This window comes from Marmota flaviventris, chromosome 14, assembly GCF_047511675.1.
Source record: "Marmota flaviventris isolate mMarFla1 chromosome 14, mMarFla1.hap1, whole genome shotgun sequence".
Classification (NCBI taxonomy): Eukaryota; Metazoa; Chordata; class Mammalia; order Rodentia; family Sciuridae; genus Marmota; species Marmota flaviventris.
In genome coordinates this window covers 6,893,362-6,915,078 of record NC_092511.1, presented here as the reverse complement: position 1 = coordinate 6,915,078, position 21,717 = coordinate 6,893,362, and the positions used below count along the sequence as shown (strand labels likewise).

Here is a 21,717-nt window from a genome sequence, read left to right as displayed (position 1 = left end):
TTCTGGGTGCTATGCTTTCTGCAAAAATCAGGCTCACTACGTCCTTGCCTTCCTCTCTTCCTTACTCTCCTAATTCTCCTAATACATCCCTTCATCCAGTTTGCTTCATTCTTTTAATATATTGTTTGAATCTTAATTTTACTTACTTCCTTAAGTAAACATATGACTTTTGTGCTTCTTTTTTTATTACATGAATACTATATCAATATTGAAAGGAAAACTTACTAGTATTTAAATTTACATCTATGTACTGTGGCTGTACACCTTCCTAACTGGATATGTATACCTTGAAATGTCTAAAACATGAGCGCTTCCTGAAGCATCCACTTTGCTGCTGCTGTTACCGAGGCCTGAACATGACAGGGCCAGGTCCTTTCCAGCTTCCCCGTGTCATTTCACAAGCTGAGTGGAAGTGGTTTTTGTATATACATGTCCTAGAGCGTCTTTTTTAGATATAGATAGATAGATATAGGTATATATATATATATATATATGATGTTGATGGATATGTATTTATTCATACGTGGTGCTGAGAACTGAACCCAGCACCTCACACATGCCCTATAAGTGCTCTACCACTGAGCCACAGTCTCAGCCCCTGTCCTGGGGCTTCTTCAGAGAGAGCGTGGGGCTGCCTCTGCTGGGATTTGTGCGCTCCGCATGTGATCTGTGCTTAGGAGTCCTCACCCAGATGGAGCACTGCAGAAGGTCGGTCTTGCAGCGTGGTATGCTAGAGGTTTTTCACAAGACCCTGTGAAGATAAAGGTGAAGGAGAAATCATCTCTCTTGTCCCCATTTTCTTTGGGAGGTTTTTTTTGAGGTTGGGAGCAACTGGAAAAGATGGAGAATTCATAGTAACTAGGAAGTAGAAATGAACTTGAATGCTTCATACACGCAAAGTGATCTTCATAGTCAGTGGGGAAAACTGCCATAAAGTGAAGACATTAAAGATCACTCATGAACTAAGGAAGAATCCTTTCTTCTAACTGTAAAGAGTACTTGAAAGAATGGTTAACTCTCTCAGCAGATCATCACTCTTGCTTTTGAACTGTGTGCTCTTCAAAACCCCAGGAACTCTGATATCTCCTGGTTGTGAGTATCTTGTGGGGATGTTCTGCTTTGTCTACAACTGAAATTTAATGAAGGCAGACAGTGAAGTGTGTTCCTGAATATCACCAACCCTGATAACATGATAAAAGTCTAGTAAGATGATTATTGCACAATTGATGTTGAACCTGTGGTGGGAAGTGGCCCACCACATAGTGTCAATAAGCGCTGTCTGGACTTTGTCCAAACCTCTAAACTTGGTGTTGTGGATTCTAACTAAGAATTAATACATTGATTATTTCAACAAATACACAGTGAGCTCTGGGTATGCATGAGCAGCTTCGAGAAGTACAGGCATCTGTGATCGATTTTGTTTGTAAGGGTTTGATTTGGGTTCAAGCTGTGTCTTTCTGCAAAACTTTCCTTTTTGCCAGTTTTCCACTGTGCTGCAAAGTCTTGTGTAACTGCACCTTTTCTTGGATCTGCAGCAGCTCAGTCAAGGCAGTGTGTGAGTTTCCAGGCCGTGTGTGCTCTGGCTAGGAGGACATTGTGGAAGAGGCGTCTTAGCCTTAGGAATTACTGAGTACCACTGAGAGTTTATATTAAAGTAGTATCCATCTCTTTAGGAAAAAGGCATGTTTACATACAGACATTTGTATATAACATTAGATCAGATAGTTTTAATGTCCTAAATATTATTTTTAATATACTATTTTTAAAGCTTCTTTGGTAACCAGTTTAAAAAAATTGTGTGTGTGTAGTTACATTTATACATAATAGTTTAAAAACAAAACATTTCTCTGGGCTCTGTTAAGATCATTGGCTAATCAGAGTGCAGTGGCACACACCTGTAATCCCAGCAGCTCAGGAGGCTGAGGCAAGAGGATCACAAGTTCAAAGCCAGCCTCAGCAACTAAGTGAAACCCTATCTCTAAATAACACGTAAAAAAGGGCTGGGAATGTGGCTCTGTGATTAAGTGCCCCTCGTACAAAAAAAAAAGAAAAAAGATCATTGGCTGTCCATTGTTTCTTCCGCCCTACCCTTCCTCCTTTCACCTCAACTTTTTACTGTTGGGCTTTTTTTTTTTTTAAGAGAGAGAGAGAGAGAATTTTTAATATTTATTTTTAGTTTTCGGTGGACACAACATTTTTTTTTTTTAGAGAGAGAGAGAGTTTTTTTTTTTAATATTTATTTTTTAATTATCGGCGGACACAACATCTTTGTTTGTATGTGGTGCTGGGGATCGAACCCGGGCCGCTTGCATGCCAGGCGAGCGCACTACCGCTTGAGCCACATCCTCAGCCCGACACAACATTTTTATTTGTATGTGGTGCTGAGGATCGAACCCAGCACCGTGCGCATGCCAGGCAAGCGCGCTACCGCTTGAGCCACATCCCCAGCCCGGTTATTTTTTTAAATAAGCCTTTGCTCCTGGTAAAGGCACATTGTGATTTTAGTTTTGTCTGTGTTGGACATGTACACTGTTATAACTATATAAAATAGTATTTCCAGGCAGGTGGATGGCAACTTTGTTTCTCACATAATCTCTACCCTGGAGTTTGCAGTTGTTTCTCTCACATGGGGTGTAGTTATCACTGACCAACCACTAACTAGTTCTTTACCAGATATCTTCATCTCATCTCAAATCATCTCCATAGGTCAGATATTGTGTTAATTTTACCTTCCTAAAGAAGTTGCTTCTAGGGGCTGGGGCTGGGGCTCAGCAGTAGCGCGCTTGCCTGGCATGTGTGAGGCACTGGATTCAATTCTCAGCACTGCGTATAAATAAATAAAGTTCCATCAACAAATTATATATATATATATATATATATATATATATATATATATATATATATATATATATATATATTTTTTTTTTTTTTTTTTTTAAAGAAGTTGCTTCTAGATCTTTCTGGACTGATCACCTGATCCTGGGATCTCCCTTTCCCATTTTTCTGGGGATTCATACCACCTCACTCTGATGTTGGACAAGGAATTAGACGAAATTTGTTTTCTGAAGGAGTAGAGTTTCCAACCTGATGTTTTATACCCCATACAAGGGGTCTTTCTAGGTGAGAGTGTAGTAAAGGTGATGTTAAAATGCAGTACTCAGCCCTAGTGGCAAAGTGCCCTTGCGTGCTGCTTCTCCCCATGAGGTGACCAGAGAAGCTGCCCCTCTGAACAAGAGAGGTAGCCTGGGAAGCAGCTAGGAAACCTGCAGGCGGCGAGCATGCTGGGCTGTGTGCCCACTCTGGGCTAGACTCTGGCCTGCATTGTGGCTGCTTGGTAAGCCCTTCAGACTGGACACTTGGGCTTGTTGTGCCAGGGGATTTTCCTGAAAAAAATTCGAATAGTTTTTACTTTGTGACCCTTGTTTACTTGTTCATAGTGAAGAGTGAGGGAGTTAGCAGTATGAAAACTCAGAGGTGGGCAGGCCGAATATCTGGCGAAGGCCCAGCATCAGTCATTAAGTCTTCTCTCTGCTGCTCAGGTCCCCCTGCTTGGAGGGTGGCTGTCCCTCTGGCAACTAGCATTCTGCAGGTGCTGAGCACTTGGGGGATGCCGTGATGGACAGGGGGACACCTCGGGCCTCAGGTGCTAATCTTTACATCCATTCCTGTTACTAGCACAATTCCCTTGCCCTCACCAGTCCCCCTTCTCTTCCTTTTCCGCTGGGACAGGGACGAGTGTTGAGGCAAGCATTCCTCCATGTTACTCCAGTGAGACAGTGTTAATGGTAGCCACCCTGCTCAGATTGACAGATGCAGTTCTTTGGGCTTTGGTCTGAACACTGCTTTCAGATGTTTTTCACACGTTGCTGGTAGGTGTTGAGCATGTGTGTGTGTGTATTTATAGGGAGATCACTAGCCAGACACTTGTCTACTACTACAAAACATCGCTAACTATGCCTTATCCTGCACCCCCCTGTTTTAAAAAGACAGCTGTGAAAACAATTAGACTAAGAAAAGTCCCTGAAGGAACTATTTTTATAGCTAGTTCAGGAGTTTTTTTATTTTATAATTGTTCATCTAAAGCATGCCTATCTTAGGCAATGCAATTTATTTTAAATTAAGAAAAGCATCTCAAGAATACCAGCAACAGGGGCTGGGGTTGTAGCTAAGCGGTAGAGTGCTTAGAGTGCTTATCTTGTATGTGTGAGGAACTGGGTTCCAGCCTCAGCACCACATAAAAATAAGTAAATAAAATAAAGATATTGAGTCCTGCTACAACTAAAAAAAAAAAAAAATTTATTTAAAAAAAATCAGCAACATTCTTTTTGACATGGCTATTGACTTGAGATTATCTGGATCTTTGGCAGTGTCGCCTTCCCACTGCCTGAGACACTGCCTGACACCTGATGAAGTCCTCCAGCGTCAGATGACTGTCTATTGTCGCACCCGCAACCAGTGTTAAGTGGAGCGTCAGTCCTTACCCTTTACTCGCCCATGCCCTTTTTCCAGTGCTCCCGTGGTGCTTCCTAACACGGTAGCACAGCTGTCTAGTCCAGTCGCAGCAGCGAGTTGCTGGAGAGCCATTTCTAACCCTGCTTTTTGTGTGTGCCAGGGATTAAACCCAAGGGTGCTTACCTGAGCAACATCCCAGCCCTTTTTATTTTCTGTTTTGAGACAGGGTCTTGCTGAGTTGCCGAGGCTAGCTTTGAGCTTGTGATCCTCCTGCCTCAGCCTCCCATGTCACTGGGATTGCAGGCATGTGCCACTGCACCCAGCTTCTAAACCTGCTTTGAACCCTTGACCCTCCTGTGTCGCCCATAGCTGTAGCTCTCAGTTCTGCACCTCAGAAATGTGCCTCAGTAAGTCTTTCCTGAACAGTGTCTGCCCACCTTTTATTCCCATCACCCTTGTTCAGACCCTGCCTCTTTTCCTGTTTCCTAGGGTGGCCTCTTGGTCTTTCTCACCAGCCCACCTTACATTCTTAGAGCATGGTTCTGTTTGTTGGCAAAGACCCCTGAAGAGCTCCTTCTCCTCGTCGTCCTCTCCTTCTCTATAGTGGCTCCCCAAGACCTTTAGAATAACAGTCATGGTGTTTAAAATCCTTGACCGTCTGCTTGGTCAGAAATGCCTGTTTAAATTACCCAGCTTCTGATGTCATCAGAGGACTTGCCACTCCCCAGTCTTTCTTCACGTTTCTGCCTTTTGAAACCCACTCGTCCCTCCAACCTCCTCCCAAATTGTCTCTGCTGGACTTCCTCGTGTGGGGCCTTGTAGCACCCTTGTTGCAGGTTGTTTTTTTTCCTCACGAGATTGTGGTCAGGAACTAGATCTTTCCTGTGGTTTTTTCCTTAGCCCTCAGTTTGTTTTAGAAGCAGCTTGTAATCAGGGAAGACTTGTTGAAATCTCTCTCTCATGCATTTTTAGGTAAGGCCTTACCAGTTTTTAGGTATATACAAGTATTAAGCCACATTCCTTAATATCTTAAACATCTCCAGGTGTTTGTGTGGATCTGTCACAAATAGTGTTCAGAATTCAGGTACAAAACAGTCAATAAAGTAAAGCCCGTTCAGTGGAGCGGATTCCACTGCAGGCTGCTTGGCCCCGTTCTACTTAAGGCTGTTGGCTCTGGTTTGCCATCTGTCCTCAGTCGGTGATGCAACCTGGTTTCCAGGCCTGTGGCTTAAAGGTAAGGAATAGTAAGAGCCCCAGTCTGAGGTTGCTGTCATCTGTTTCGGTGAACAGGTAAGTTTGTAATACGTTTTAGGAAACTTTCTGTTTAAAATGATACAAATAGGAGGTTATGTCAGCCCTGAGCTATCCATATGGGTCTCAATAGCCACAGTTATGGGGAATACACTGCATTCTTTGAGAACAATTCAGTGGCCCAGGGAAGAGATTCCGGTGAAGTTATCCTGTAAGGACAGAAACATCCTTGTTTTTCCAAGAAACTTACTGGAGTTCAGTAAATTTATACTGCTCCCTGTCCTCACCCACTGTGTCAACTGAACTCATTGGCATATTTCTACTTACAGAATTTGAAGGTGGAAGACTCGCTTAGTTCAGTGTCGTAGCTGTGCTTTAGCCATGTTGTCCCCTGCCCGCCCCCCGATATATTTCTTTGTAAGGTGTTGTATTTTGTTTTGCAGTGCTGGGGACTGAACTCAGGGCCTGGTGTGTGCTAATTAACCCTCCATCACTGAACTCTACCCCAGGCCCTTTATAATTTGAAACAGGGTCTTAACTGAGGTTTCCTCAAACTTGTGACCCCCGTGCCCCAGCTGCTGTCTGGAATACAGGTGTGCACCACAGCCCCCAGCTGAAAGTGCTTCTTGGCACTAGAAATATTAATTGAAGAAAATTCTTTCTGATGTATTGAGCATGAAGTTAACCAAAAGCGTTTATTCTTAGCTCGTTACGTATAATGGCCAAGTACCATAGATCAGTCGCCAAGTAGATCAATAGAATGTGTTTTGTTGGTAGGAGATAAAACCTAGAGTCAATTAGAAAGTTCTGGAAACTAGTTCTAAAGAAATTACAAGAGATTATAATTTATGCCTCATGTAGTTTATTAACTTTACAACAGAATGAATTGTAAGCCATCTTTCTGGTCGGGTTTTATTTAGATTTTAACTTAAATTTTTACATACTTTTTTCTGTTTTTCTTATAGAACCTTCCTAGTATTCTCACCGATGATCGATTTAAAGTTATGTTTGAGAACCCTGACTTCCAAGTAGATGAAGAAAGTGAAGAATTTAGGCTTTTGAATCCACTTGTTTCAAAAATTAGTGAGAAAAGGAAGAAGAAACTAAGACTCTTAGAGGAACAAGAACTTCGTGAAAAAGTAACGTACTCTTTGCTCCTGTTTCTTTAATATAAAATTTTTCATGTAAATTAGGAACACTTGAGGTATCGTTAATTCCATCCTAGGGGCTTGGCTTTCAGCCTAGGAGTGTAGCTATTTAATTAAAGGCACTTGTGCAGTGTGCATGTTGGGGTGGTGTCTCGTACTCTAATGGACTAATGCTATTTAAAAAAAAAATGGTGGGACAGGTATTTAGTTGGGGAAAAGGAACTCTCTGCTTACCATTTTTAATTTCAGGAAGAGGAGGAAGAACCAGAAGGAAAACCCAGCGATGCAGAGAGTTCCGACAGTTCAGATGATGAGAAAGACTGGGTGGAAGAAGTCAGGAGGCAGCGCAGACTCCTGCGGCAGGAGGGAAAGGGGACGTGGCAGCACCAGGTCCAGGAGGACCAGCAGACGGTCCTGCAGCCCCAGTTCTATGAGATCAAAGCAGGGGAAGAGTTCAGAAGCTTCAAGGACTCAGCCACAAAGCAGAAGCTGATGAAGTGAGTAGTGCCACATGAGTACCACCTGAGTGGCAGCCAGCCTGTGGCACCCTTGCCTCCCTTGCTGCTGACAGGCGGCCCTGGATATGGCGCGTCTCCTCCCGTGGTGGGACTGCAGGTCCGGGGCAGGGTTGAAGGGCCGGGCAGCCTGTGAGGAGGTGAAGCTGCGGAAGCTGAGCTGGTCCCTGGCTAATTTGTTCATTTAACTTTTTGAAATGTAGTTACCGCAGTAAAGCACAGGACGGGTCCTGTGCGTGTGGATGTGCACACCTGGGAGAGCACTTCAAGCTAGAAAGGCACACCCTCCTGTTGTCCTTTTCTCCCATCAGCTTCTCTAACCTACAGATATTTTTGTCTTGTTCCAAGTTTTATAGACCCAAGGTTTGAAACCTTTGAAAATAGTAAATTAGAGGTAACTAATTATTTGCCTCTTAACACAAAGTTATTTTTAAAAACCAGAACCACAGTTATTTTTACCCCATCTCAGCTTTTTTGGTTATTGAAAAGTTCACTTGGAAAATTTGCTAGAAATTTTAAGCCTTTTTCAGGAAAATAGATTTTTAAAAAAACAGTATTCTAAAATAGTCAAATAAATAGCAGTGGAGAGCAGAGGGTGGCTGCCCAGGGCTGGAGGAGGAGCGTTGGGGGCTTCTGTGTCAGGGAGACAGCATTGCAGTCTGGGATACTGGAGGTGTTCTGGAAGCAGATGGAGGTGATGGCCACACAGCAGAGAACTAATGCTACCAAACTGTCCCTTTGAGATGGTTAAAACAGTATGTTATAAATGTTTGTCATCATGAAAAAAAAAATCTAATTTCAAAAAGAAGTGGTATTGTTTGAACAATTTTCAGTTGTCAATGTCTCAGCAGGGAGTAGGCTAGGTCCTCAAGTCCGTTGGAAAATCTCTAGGCGGAGCTTTGATAGACAAAGTTTGGTTGTGCTTGATGGTCACAGGACATGTCTTGAAAGAAGAGCTGAGCCGTCCTGCGAGAGGAATGGGTAGGGCAGGTGGGTGGTAGGTGAGGCCAGTACTATCTCTGTGCCTTGTACTTCTCCAGAGTCAGGTTTCCATTCAGCAGACGGTGAGGAGGTGAAGGTGGGGAGGACATGGTAGACGGGGCCGAGACATGCCTGTCTCCTCTTCACTTCCCCCAGCTTCTAGCACCATCGAGGACACCAGATGATAGGGTCCTTCCATTTAGATCCATAAGCTTCCCAGGATTCTGGTTCTGATTAACTGAAGATTTGTTGGTGAGTGAAGAAGCTGGGAATATTCCTGACATCTTTCAAAGGTGTTTTGTTTTGTTTTGTTTTTGTTCTTGCCTACCTGCCTCTGGTTTTTGAAGTAACTTTCTGGAGGTGTAATTTATATTTCATACACTTCACCTGCTTAACACATGCAGCTCATGGGTTTTTAGCAACTGTCACCACAATGGTAGAACACTGTCATCACCCCAGAAAGAAACCCCGTGCCTTCACTCTCCCCTCTCCCAGACCTAGGGAACCACTAATCTGCTTTCCTGTTTTCAGGGATCACCTATTCTGATATCTCCTAGAAGTGGAATTGTGTAGATATGTAGCATTTTGTGTCTGGCTTCTTCCTCTTAGCATAGAGTTTGTATGTCCATCATGTTATAGTGTGTATTTTTATGATCAAGTAACATCCTAGTGTATGGATAAATCACATTTTATTTATCCATTTGTCAATTGACGAGCATCTGGCTTTTGCCCACTTTTTGGTTGTGAACACATGGGTTTACTTTTGCCTGGCCATATGTTCTTATATATCCTGGGTTTATACCTAGAATGGAATTGCAGGTCATGTAGCAGTAGTTCAGTCTTCTGAGAGACTGCCAAGTGGTTGTGCAGAGAGCTGTGCCATTTTATATTGTCACCAGCAGTTGTGCAACCTCACTGGGAATGCTGTTATTCTTAGGCGTTTTATGTAGAGTTTCATCAGAAACAGGGGAGGTCTTCTGTTTCTGGTGGGTCTGTGGAGTGAGTTGTTAGGTTATATGATATTTTTGTTTCGCTTCGTTTATTCCTTTGTTTCTAGCTCCCGTTTTAGTACTTAGAATAGACACTTGATAAATACTCATTGAAAGGGTGGCTCTTCTGTGACCTGAGTACACGTCAGGCAACTCGGGAACTCTCCCAGTCAAGATCTGCTGAAAAATAGTTCGTTTCCCTGATATCTCACAAAGCATAGCCATGGTACTGGTATTTGGGGTGATATCTCACGGAGTATAGCCATGGTACTGGTATTTGGGATGAAATCTCACCGAGAATAGCCATGGTACTGGTATTTGGGGTGATATCTCACGGAGCATAGCCATGGTACTGGTATTTGGGATGAGGCTGTGACTATTGACACAACATTCTTCCTTCTGCCTATGGGTTGGAGCACAATACTAATGTAAAAATAAGCAAGATAAAAGTGTCATATTAAGAATAAACAATAGGTGAGTGAACCTTCTGCAATTAAGCACTCTTACTTAGTTAAGCACTCTTCTTGAGAAGAAGAGCTGCTTAAGAAATGATACTTCCGTGAGCCAAGAAGAAAAATCCTGTTGTTTGAAGTAACAACCCTCTGGTATGAATAGCCTGCCATTTACTAGCCTTTGGCACAAACTGCTTATTGAAGTCTAGTCATGACTGGATTATTGTGGCAGATCCTGAATTTGCAGTATCTTAATATTATTTAATGAAGCATTGAGCTATTATCCTTCAGAGAACTGAAGTATGTGTGTTCTGCGAGTTACCACAGGCGACAACAAAAGGCAGCATGGAGTTGAGTGCATTGTGTGTAAGTGTTCATTCAGACCTGCCCAGCTTGGAAATTATTTCTGTGAAGGGAAAGCAAATGGCACATGGTGGCTCAAGTGAGTCGTCCTCTCTGCTCAGCGTCCTCATGTGCCTTCAGATAAACCCGTGCGTCTGTCGGCACTTGTTTTTGTGCCTTGCAGTTAGGTAACTGTATTTGTAGATTGTTCATCCACTTCTCAGCCTCCCACCCACCCTGTGTGTGTGAAAAGCTCCTTGGGAGCCTGCGTGAGCCCAGTGCCATCCTAGACCCAGGGACTCATGCCTTAGCAGGTATACTCAGAACTGTGAGAAGCCCTGGGGGGAGGGCAGAGGGAAAGGGGGACTTAGTTTGGGGGAAATTAAGGAAGTCTTTGTGAGAGGTCACATTGGAATGGTCTTTTGAGAGGCTCAGACCTGGGCACTCAGCACAGGGTAGGAGGTGGGAGGAACTTTCCCGAGAAGAGCAGGAGCATGGGCAGCAGTGGCTTGGCCCTTCCTGGAAAGCCATGAGACTGTTCAAGAGTAACGTGGTTGCATCTGTCCCAAGCCCTCTGCCAATCATGTAGAGACTTTTATAATAAACACAGTATGTGTTTGTTGTAAAAACAGAGGTGCAAAAGGTCCCTATTTCCAAGAAACCTGTAGCAAAATATCTCAGTTTTAGAAAAACAGAGGGAGAGAAACTAGACACACAGAGATCAGCTCACAGATGTCACAGTAGTCCTAGACAGAAGAGAGGGGGCCTGAACTGTGGGGTAGGGGTGTGGAACACATTGATCACAGAACCATGGGAGAACGAGAGACAGAGAAAGACAAAAGGCCTGAAGCTCAGTGGTAAGCTGGGGAGAAGCCGAGACAGAAATGCAGTCTGGAGTCCAGTAAGCCATTTACTTCTCTTGAGAACAGTACAGGTGCGTGCAGAGTAGTGAATTGAATCTCGGAGCTGTCCCACAGCTACTGGTTGTTTAGAACTGACTTCAGACTCAGAGGCCAGGCCGAGGAGTACATGGGCAGTGAATCCTAAGGAGCTGTCCGGGGGCCGCGGGGACATGGAGTGTGGGTCTCCCAGGAGAGAGCCATGCAAGCACCTGTGCAGAGGGGTTGAGGGCGGGGAGGATCAGCTCCTCGCCACCGTTTCTCAGGCAGACCACAAGTCTGACGACAGGTGGGAGATTTAAAGAACATTGTGGACAATTAGTGTACATGACGCTTCCCAGAAGCCTAGAAGTGAAAAAGGAGTCAATCCAATGACTTGAGGGAGGTGATTTGCCAGTGGGCTGAGAGGATCACCATAGTAAAGGGGCAAGTGGAGAAAGGAATGGAATCCACTGATGGGTGGGGTTTGGTGAGGAGTCAGGTAGAAATTGGACCAGCAGCCCTAACCAGGGAGACGGCCACCAAGAGAGGTATAGCTCTTCAGAGCCACAGGGGAGAGAAGTCGGCACGTGTGGAAATAATCATGTCAAGGAGCGAGGATTGGCAAGTCCATGCTTGCTGGCCTGAGTTAGGGTCTGGGCACTTGGCCCTTTTTGGTGCCCTATGCACTCCCAGCAGCGTGCCGCATCCCCTCCTCCTAGCAATGGGCATTAGCAGTCCTGGAGCAGCCTCGCGGGACCTGCAGGTAGCACTGATGATGCCTGTGTTGGTGAACCAAGGACGCGTCCTTAGAATGCCCAGCATTGCAGTCAGTGAGCCTGTCTCCTCTTCCTGGGTAGTAAATACTAGCTGCTGGGTGGCCCCTTCAGTTCTCTTATGAAAGCAGTCTTTGAAGTGTCTACCCTGTGGTAGGTCCTAGAAATTCAAAGATTTTAAAGACAGTTCCTGCCTTTGAGGACCTGTCTTCACTGGGGAGCTCAGCAGCTCCTGGTGGCACGTTTTACTCCTCAGCTCATTTTCCACATTGATAGTGGATAAAGCTGAAGTTATGTATAAAGCATTTTAAACATCTTATTTTGAAAATAATTTAATTCAAAACTTTAAATGTTTAAAAAAAGAGAATCTTCTGTCAAGTTAGTGTGGACAGTGATCTGTCAGCAGTCAGCCTGTGTGCTGAATGGTGAGCTCTCCCGAGTCGTTGCCATGTGTGGCCATTCTTCCAGCCTGTCAGCTGCATGCACTGCCACGCAGATCCCCACCCACCTATGTGTAGTTGTGGCTTTTCTTTCTTATGATGAATGCATCAGGTTATCATATTGATTAACGTGCCCTTTTCATTTAAAGTAAGACTTAGGGCTGGGGACAAGCTCAGTTGGTAGAGTGCTTGCCTCGCACGCATAAGACCCTGGGTTCAATCCCAGGGTCCACACACAGAAAATCCCAGAACCACGCACAGAAAAAAAGATTTGGATGTCTTTTTCGATGGCACGCTTTTTCGATGAGGTCTACTGCGTCTTCACATACTCCATCGGGGATGTGCCCCCACTGAGGTAATTTTCCCCTAGCTGCAGTGGTCAGGCTGCTTCTCGTTTTTCTCTTACCTTTTTCACAGTTGTGAATTCACAGCGTATTTCTTTGCAGTCTATTCCAGTGATGGACTTAGCTGGATCAAAAGGGGGGTGTGATGCCGCCAGTCACCCTCCAGGAAGGTGCACTCCCAGCAGAGTGCAGCATCCCCTCCTCCCAGCCGTGGGCATTAGCAGCCCTGGCAAATTTTAGTTATGCTCAGAGATGAGGGTCAGATTCCATGGTCGCTTGAGTTTACGTCTCTTCAGTAGAGCCTTTGAAGTACCTGTGCAGACTGAAGGCATTGAAATAGAGTTTGGGGGGCTGAGATTGTGGCTCAGCGGTAGAGTGCTCTAGCATGGGGGAGGCACTGGGTTCCATTCTCAGCACCACATAAAAATAAATAAACTAGAACTTAAAAAATATATATTTAATAAAAAATTTTTAAAAAAGAAAAGAGTTTTGAACAGCCTTTATAGCATAGGGAAAGATTTTTCTACTTAAGGTTAAATTTTTAGAACATGGGTTTTGTTTCTCCACTTAAGTCCCCTGAATTCTGAAAAATGTACTTTTATGTTGTCTCCTGCTCCTCTGCTTCCTCTTCCTTGCAAAGTGATTAAAAACTTCGTTGAGGAGCATAATTTTTAATTAAATATTTCTAATTAAAGAAATTATAGAGTGTGTATTTTAAAACCTCAAAGAAGTAAGTTCCTCAGCTTTCCTGGGGCATCTAGTATCTAGTTTGACTTTTTTCCCCTTGTAGTTGATGCCCATTTTTCCTTATTATTTTAAGACAGCCCTACGCCCGGGAAGCCCTCTCTGTTGGGTACTGAGTAATCTTACTTCACCTGCAGCCTTTTAAACCCAGATCTGTTTTCTTAGTGTGTCACCATCAATCTGAAGGGGTTTTGTTGTCATCCACCTTGTGCCAATTACGTTTTTCCCTAACATACTTTACTATCAAGTAGAGAGTGCCCACATGCCTGCTGACCTGCAGCCTGAGCTGGAGGAGACAGGAGGAGGGCCGGAGGCATGCAGTCCTCCTCACTGTGCTCCCCTGGGGGTTCTGAAGAGGTGTCTGTCTCCCTCTTAAGTCAGCTGTACCAGAGCCACTCAAGCAGAAAGCGCTGAGCCACTGGGTAGAAGCCACATTCAGCAAACGGACTTTCAAAGGGAGGAAGTAGAACTTTCCTATGTAGAAATCTCCACACAGTCCCCGTCTGTGTCTGATCTCCTGCCATGGCTCATTCTAACACTCGCTTGTCTCTCCAGGCAGCCTAGACAGAACAAGTTTTTACAAGTGCACATCGCAAGCACATTGAGCAAAAACGAGAATTTATATGCTCTATCATGGAGGAAATAAGGTCATTCTTAAAAGAGTAGTAATTTCCCACAATTTACTTGAAAAGTCTTTTTCTTCCCAAATTAGTGTTCTCTGTGTCCCACTTTGTCTCAGTGGCTCCATAGCTGTTCAGGATCCCTGTTAGCTTTGAAGCTCAGAGTTTATAGCTGTTAAAGGAAAGAACAAAAATGAGATGAGCGGGCTGAGGAATTTGCTGAGGCTGACATTGCACCCGCACGCTGTGGGCAGCCCAGCACGTCACTTTGGAATTCTTGTTTTTAAAAAAAAAAAAAAAGGCTGCATTAAATCTTAATTTTGTTCTGTTAGTCATGTGGAAACTTGTCATTTAGAACACTTAGTGGACAAGTTTCCTGAACAGAACTTTATAAATCAAGTATGGTCTGACAGTACTGGGAAGGAGAGGTCCTGCCATTGGAACCTGCTTTTAGAATCTGGATCCTTGCATGGCCTGGGGCGAGTCATTTCACATTTTACCTCCCTTTTTCCATCTATAAAGGATAAATACTTCTGTCTCAGGGATGTTGAAAGGATTAATTAGTTTGTCTGTAAAGAACTTTGAAGATGAAAAGTGCTTTAAAAGTGCTTCTTAATAACATTATTGCTTAGAAAAGAGTGCCACTTTTATGCTAACCACTTTATGTCTCAAATTACATAAAGAAGGTGTGTGTTTAGTACATTACTCGTAGTTATAAACTAGAAATAAATTTCTCATGGTGTGAACATCAAACATCAGTTTCAGAATTTCAAAGGAGCGTTGCTTTGTCCCATGGATCCTCTAGGAGCTGTGTTCTACTCAGTTACTAGTTAGGAAAGTCATATTTCAGGGAAAAGACAACCATTTCACACAAATCAGCCCTTTTTTAAATTCCATCAAGTTTTTTAGTGTTTATTCCCGACACTGAAAGGGCTCATTCAGCTTGGATTGGCACAAGGGGGGAGTAGGGACGAAGGGGAAGTGTTTGAAGAGGAGATAGAAAAGAAAATTACATTCTTCCCCTTTTTCTTTCCTGTCCTCTCCCAGTCTCATCACAGGGATGGGCATGTGTCGCTTTAGCTAGTCTAGAAGAATCAGCTGTCTAATTGTTAGGCTTCATTCAGGTTTCTTCTCCTCTCAAGGAAGTTAACAAAAAGGCCAAAGTTCTGATTCATAATTAAGCATTATTATAGCAGCATGCAATGGCATATGGTATAACTGGTTTGACATTCAAATTTAACATCTTTATTAGAAAGTGCAGTCCTCCTCAGTTACTCTAGTGATCATGAACTGAAGGGCACAACAGACAGTTACAGGCATGGGTTGTCTGAAGTGGCCCAGAAGAGTCTGGAAAACATGACCAAGAAATGAAGTGTTATTTAACTCTAGGATAAAGTATGTCGGGAAGAATAATTCAAATTAAAACAACTGAAAGGAAAGACACTAGAGAGCCAGCAGCGAACACAACAGGATCAGGTAGCTCCTCTCTGAGCTGCTCTCCATATGAGACGATGACTTGTCAGGGCTGAGTGAAGGGGAAATCAGAAGGACCATAGCTCTTCACGTCGGCTTGACCTGGAAGTCTAATATTGCATTCATTCCATTGTAGAAAGCTGGCAAGTTGCCAGAATACTCAAATACCTCCATTGTGCATGGCCTAAGTAAAAATGCTTGGAATCAGCATGCCACCAACCATTACAGTAAGTTGCAGGCTTCAGAAATAGATTTCTCCTTGCATTTATTTGGCCTCACAAATATGTTTTAGTAAGATAAGTAGCAATCATTGAAATCTTTGGTACTGCCACTTAAAATTTTTTGGAGTCTGGGCTGGAGAAGCAGGAGGGGCCAGAAGGCGAGTGGTCCTCCTCACTATGCTCCCCCCTGGAGGTTTCTGCAGAGGTGTTTTTTTCCCTCTTAAGTCAGCTCTCACCAGAGCCACTCAGGCAGAAAGCGCAAAAGCGCTAAACCGCTGGGTAACAGCCACGTTCAGCAAGCCGACTTTCAAAGGGAGGGAAGTAGAAGTTCCTAGGGTGTATTTTTTGTTAGTCTCCTTAAAAGTCTTTTCCTCATGAGCTCGGTCTTAATTAACACTTGATTCAAATGGAACATAATGCTAATTAATATGTCATTCTTTTAAACTTCCTATAGCAAAACCCTTGAAGATCGTTTGAAACTCGAAGCCAAAAATGGGACATTGAATGTATCAGACACCACTGTTGGCAGCAAACAGTTGACATTCACATTAAAGAGGGTGAGTTTTGAGTTTTGTGATCATTTTTGTTTGTTTGTTTATTTTTAATTTACAAAGGAAAAACAGCCTCCAGTAGTGTCCTGTGTGCTCTGTCCTCAGGCCTGCCTTCCCAGGCTTTCCTCAAGGAGGAAGTTATATTTTGCCTTTTCTAGAATTTTCCCTACAGCCAGAGCCCCTGCTGGTCGCCAGCCAGGAGAAGCAGTGCTGGGAAGGTGGCCTGAGGCAAGCAGGCCTTAGTGACCCAGAGTTGGCTGTGGTGGTGCTGAGCCAGCCATCTTGTGTTCCCGGTAACTGCCGGGCCTGAGGTGTGTCCTTATAAAGCAGAAGTCCTAACCGCCTAAGGGTATGAACTACCTGACACTCTGGTGAACTTCAGAGAAGACCAGGAAGCAGCTAGTTCTGACCCATTTGCTCACTAGGGCACCCTGGCTTCCCAAGGTGAGTTCTTGCCACTGGTGATCCTGTTCTGGGTCGGTTTTAGATGGAGGTCTTTAACCGGCTGTAGGAAGGCCTGTTACGAACTGTGGGAGGAATAAGCTTCTCAGATACTTTTCTGTTATCTGATGGGTAAAATGACATGGTTTTATTTCTCTGAAAAATTTTCTCATTCATACTCTGTCCTAAATATATGCACCAAGTAGAGAAGAATGAGTTTCTACCTCTCTTTAAAATACAATTTATATACCAAAGACACTCTTTTAAAGGTCACTAATTTTTAATAGACTCATTACATTGTATAACCATCACACTGATTCTAGACAATGTTCATGACCTGAACAAGAAACCAGGTACTCTTTAGCAGCAGCCCCATACTCCCATCCCACCAACCCCTGGTTGTGACTGCTGATCTACTTCCTGTCTCTATAGATTTTCCTGTTCTGGACACTTCACATAAATAAAATCATACAGTGTTTTCTTTTCTTTTTTTTTGTACCGGGGATTGAACTCAGGGGCACTCGACCACTGAGCCACATCCCAGCCCTATTTTGTATTTTATTTAGAGACAGGGTCTCTAAATTTAATTAATTTATTTATTTATTAAATTTTATTTAGAGACAGTTGCTTAGCGCCTCACTTTTGCTGAAGTTGGCTTTGAACTCACTATCCTTCTGTCTCAGCTGCCCGAGGCACTGGGGTTACAGGCACGGCTCGGCTATACAGTGTTTTCTTTTGCAGTTGGCTTCTTGTTTTCAAGGTCTATTCGTGGTGTGTCATGAGTCAGAACTTCTATCCTTTTTGTGGTTGAGTAATACTCCATTGTAATGTTTATGCCACATTTTGCTTTTCTGTTCATCCATTGACACACACTTGGGATGTTTCCCCTTTTTTGCTATCACGAATAATGCTGCTATGAAAATTCTGTGTATGTTTTTAGATGAACATTTTTCATTCTCTCGGATGCATATCTAAGAGTAAAATGGCTGGTTCATGTGGTTAACTATTTAACTTTTTGAGAAACAGGGGCTGGGGATGTGGCTCGAGCGGTAGCGCCCTCGCCTGGCTTGCGTGCGGCCCTGGGTTCGATCCTCAGCACCACATACAAACAAAGATGTTGTGTCCGCTGAAAACTAAAAAATAAATATTAAAAAATTCTCTCTCTCTCTCTCTTTTTCTCTTTCTAAAATAAAAAAAAAAAAAAAAAAAAAAGAGAAACAGACTTTTTCCCAAATCCTCACCAGTACTTGTTATTGTCTTATCTTTTCTAATAGCCATTCCACAGGGCAAGTGGCATCCCGCTATGGTTTTGTTTTGCAGTTCCCTAATGACTCAGAATTTTGAGTGTCTTGTCTCACGTTCAGCAGCCATTTGTACGTCTCCCTGTCCTTCATCCATTCATCTATGGAGCTTTCCCTGCCTGCAGCCAGAAGGCTGGCCAAGGGATAAAAGCTTTTTCTTCTCAGTCAAGAACCTCTTCAGTTTACTCGTATATTTATCCCTGAAGCCAGAACTGCATTCAGAGTGACTCTTGGTGCCTGTTCCAAGTTTCATGTAAACTCTCTCAGTGCCATTGAACATTCCTGATTCCCTTTTCGGTTCAGCCAAGTCGAGTGGGAGTGCACAGGAGAAGCACTGCAGCCCTGCTGGGCTGTGCTGAGGGAGGGACAGCTGCTTTCAGGAGGGAGGAGACTAAGCCTCTCCTCCTGTTTTTAAATTGGAAGGTACTGGGGTGATTGTCACTTTTAAAATAAGATGGCTCTTAAATTATATAGAAGAAATCCTAAGAATTTCTTAAAATGACCTCCAAGTTGGATTGATTGCACAGCAGGAAGGTGGTCAGGATCGGAAGAAGAGAGAGCAGCTAGGTAGGTGTGCAGGTTTCCCATGACTGCGGGACGGCCTTTTCCCCTGCACTCTCAATGCAGCAGAGCCTCCTCAGGCAGAGACACACACTTCCACCAGCTGCCTGGGTTAGCTGGGCTCCCATGCAGGGTCTGTGTCATCTGAGCCGTCAAATGTGAGGCAGCTCTGGGACTGAGCCCAGGGCCTCGCGCATGCAAGCTGCGTCCTCTGTTCCTGAACTGCATCCCCAGCCCCATCAAATGTGAGGCTGTGGGGCTGGGCTGGGGCTCAGCGGTGGAGCGTTCATCTAGCCCATGCGCGGCCCTGGGTTCGATCCTCAGCACCACATATAAATAAATAAATAAAATAAAGGTATTGTATCCATCCAACTCAACTAAAAAATAAATATTTAAAAAGAAAAGATGTGGGGCTATGTATGAGCTCATTGCTCTAACTTCTAGCAGAAGGCTTCTGGGAGAGGAGGCCTGTGAGAAGCAAAGTACCTTCTTCTAATAGCTCTTGGGGCCTTTTTAAAGCACACCAAGAATGTTCATGTGGGTTCATCAGATTAGTGTGATGGGGCACTTCTCTTGCCTGGCATTTAGAATTTCTGCTTTCAAAGTGACACTGGAAGATGGTTGGCTGCAGTGTGCAAGGCCCTGGGTTCATTCCCCAGCACATGCCCCCCAGGCCCCACCCCCAGCAAAAAAAAAAAAAAAAAAACATAGTGAGAAGTTGGACTTTGTCCTGCCACTCCTGTCTGCAAAGTCAGCTCCAGCACTTGTTGGAACCAGGTCCAGCAGCCACACCAAGTGGCTGGGCAGCCTTAGCTGGGAGGCAGGCCCTTGCCCTGGGGTTCTGCTGTTGCATTCTGAGGTCACAGAAGAGGCACTGGCCTTTTTTGTTTTTTTCTCCACTCATCTTATTTTCTCCATTTAGTCAGAACAGCAGAAGAAGCAGCAGGAGGCTGAGAAGCTGCATCGACTAGAGAGGAAGAAACTCCGTCGTTCTGCCGGTCATTTGCGGTCCAAACCCAGAAGAGGTCGGTCGCGGCATTGAGCGTGGAAATGGCCTGCATGTGATTCGGAGGGTCTTCCTAACTGATCCTCTTGAGGACATGAAGTCAGATGAGGGAGTGCAAGTGCTCAAGCCGCACATCAGGGCTGGTGTGCGCTGGTCAAAGTTTGATGCCAGGTCTGCCATTCCGCCACTCAGTAGCCCCCAGGGTGCTTTTTCTAAGTTGTCACTCCTTATAATATTGTTCTTTTCACGCTTAATCAAGTAAACCAGGTGGTTGTTTTTAATGTTTTTAAAGGTGTGCCATGAAATGAACAGTTTTCCTATGTAGAAAAAAAGATTTATCATGTTCTAGGGGTTTTTTCCTCATCCTGTCTACTGCCATTCTCCAGTTAGCCACCTGGAAAGACTGTTCCCATGTTACCTGGTGCCTGTGTATTGACCCTGTTTGAGTTGATAGGTTGGTATTGACAGGTCATTTTCTGGCTTATATATTAGTTTGGGATATTTTAAAACTATTTTTATACCAACAGCATAAATTAATTTTAATAATAATAAAAAAGAAATGGAAGCTACTGGTTATTCTTTTTTTTTTTTTTACTGGTTATTCTTTTAACTTGATACAAGATTGAGTAGGTTCCCCCGCCCCACCCCACGCCCCCATACAATTAGAGATAAGCTTGCTGGAGGAAACATGTCAAAAAATAAGCATATCTGAAATCCCAGCAGCTCAGGAGGCCGAGGCAAGAGGATTGCAAGTTCGAAGCCAGCCTGGGAGACTTAGTAAGACCCTGTCTCAAAATAAAAAAGAAAAAGGAGACTGTGGCATAGCTCAACAGTAGAGTGCTTACCCAGCGTGCTTGAGGCCCTGGGTTTCATCCCCAGCACCCCAAAAACAAGTAAATAAAAAGGGCTAAGGACGTCTCTTGGTAGTAGAGAATCCCTGGGGTCAATCCTCAGAACCAGAATAAAATATTTTCATTCAGATAGCTGCTTTTAGAAAAAGACCCATTCCTTAAATTAATTTGAAACTAACTTTGGTTCTGTAGTTCTTCACATGTTGTGGTCTTAAAGATGTTTTATGGAGGTTTTGTTTTTGTTCTTATGTACAAGCAAAATTGTGTGAGTTTTTGGACTATTGTGGATAGAGTTCTCCTTGAAATGGCGCGGGCCACGAGGGCAGGGTTCGTGCCTGTCCCCATGCTCTGGGACGTGTGGCTTCAGGAGCCCCTCGGGCAGGCTGTAGGACTCAGTCGGCCCTCTCCCCGTCTTTCCTTCCTCGTGAGTCAGTATGGTTCTCTGCTGTTTAGGTGTCCCCTTCTATTTCCTCCACGTCATCTCTGCTGCTGCATGCAGGCTCCCCAGGCAGAGGACATGTGGGTCACATGTCCATTTCTATGGCCTGTGAAGTGCTGTCTGGCACAGTGGGAGTGTGGACAGGCGCAGTCACCAGACCACCCGCCCAAGCTGCAGTTCTGGAGTCCTCTGGCTATTTCAGTCCCTGCGGCCACTGCTTTCCTGTCCATCATCTTCCCCTGGAGCTCCTATCCACGATCCACCCCAGAGGACAGGACCTCGGCCTCCAGTTCTCCTCAGTTTCCCGCACAGCTTCCTCCAGGGATGGGAGCTTAGAAGACCTTGGAGAGGGAGACGCAGGGTGGGACGGTGCTGCAGGTTCAGTTCCCGAGCCCAGGCTCTTCCCAGGCCCTCTTTCTCCTTCCTTGGAGACCTCCTTGTTCTCTGGTGACAGGTCCAGGAGCTGTGCTACACTTAGCAGAAGGCATGCGTCCACTCCGTTCAAGAGGCTCCTGTGAATCAGGGACAGACCAGCAGCAGAGTTCAGGGACTGATTCTGGACCTGGAGGCTGGTGACATGGGCAAGGCTGGGATTTGGCCCCACTGACCAGGGTTGAACCAGCTTTGTTAAGGATGCTCTTTCAGTCACCTCTGCACATGTGAAGGCCCCCTGACCCCAGAGGAGATGAGGCTAGAGGCCTTCCTGCCGCAGAGGGACCACCCTGTACAGCCCAGGGTGCTCCAGCCCCAGAAGCACCTCCCACACCTCCACCTACCTCAGGCCACACATGCACCTCTAAGCCCAACTGTCTTTTTTTAAAAAAAATATTTTTTAGTTGTAGTTGGACTCAGTATCTTTATTTATTTGTTTTTATATGGTGCTGAGAATCGAACCCAGGGCTTCGCACGTGCTGGGCGAGCGCTCTGCCCCTGAGCCGCAA

At 44.5% G+C, this 21,717-nt stretch overlaps 1 protein-coding gene across 1 annotated transcript in view; it reads left to right on the top strand.

Annotated features, from left to right (window-relative positions):
* Nol10 (nucleolar protein 10) overlaps positions 1-20,055 on the top strand; it is an 80,416-nt gene extending 60,361 nt beyond the window's left edge. Inside the window, exons 18-21 of the mRNA XM_027937875.2 lie at positions 6,669-6,842; positions 7,101-7,348; positions 16,081-16,183; positions 19,403-20,055. Of these exons, the coding sequence (XP_027793676.2) occupies positions 6,669-6,842; positions 7,101-7,348; positions 16,081-16,183; positions 19,403-19,522 (645 nt within the window). The 3' untranslated portion in view covers positions 19,523-20,055. The remainder of the gene's footprint in view (positions 1-6,668; positions 6,843-7,100; positions 7,349-16,080; positions 16,184-19,402) is intronic.
* Positions 20,056-21,717: the final 1,662 nt, after the last annotated feature.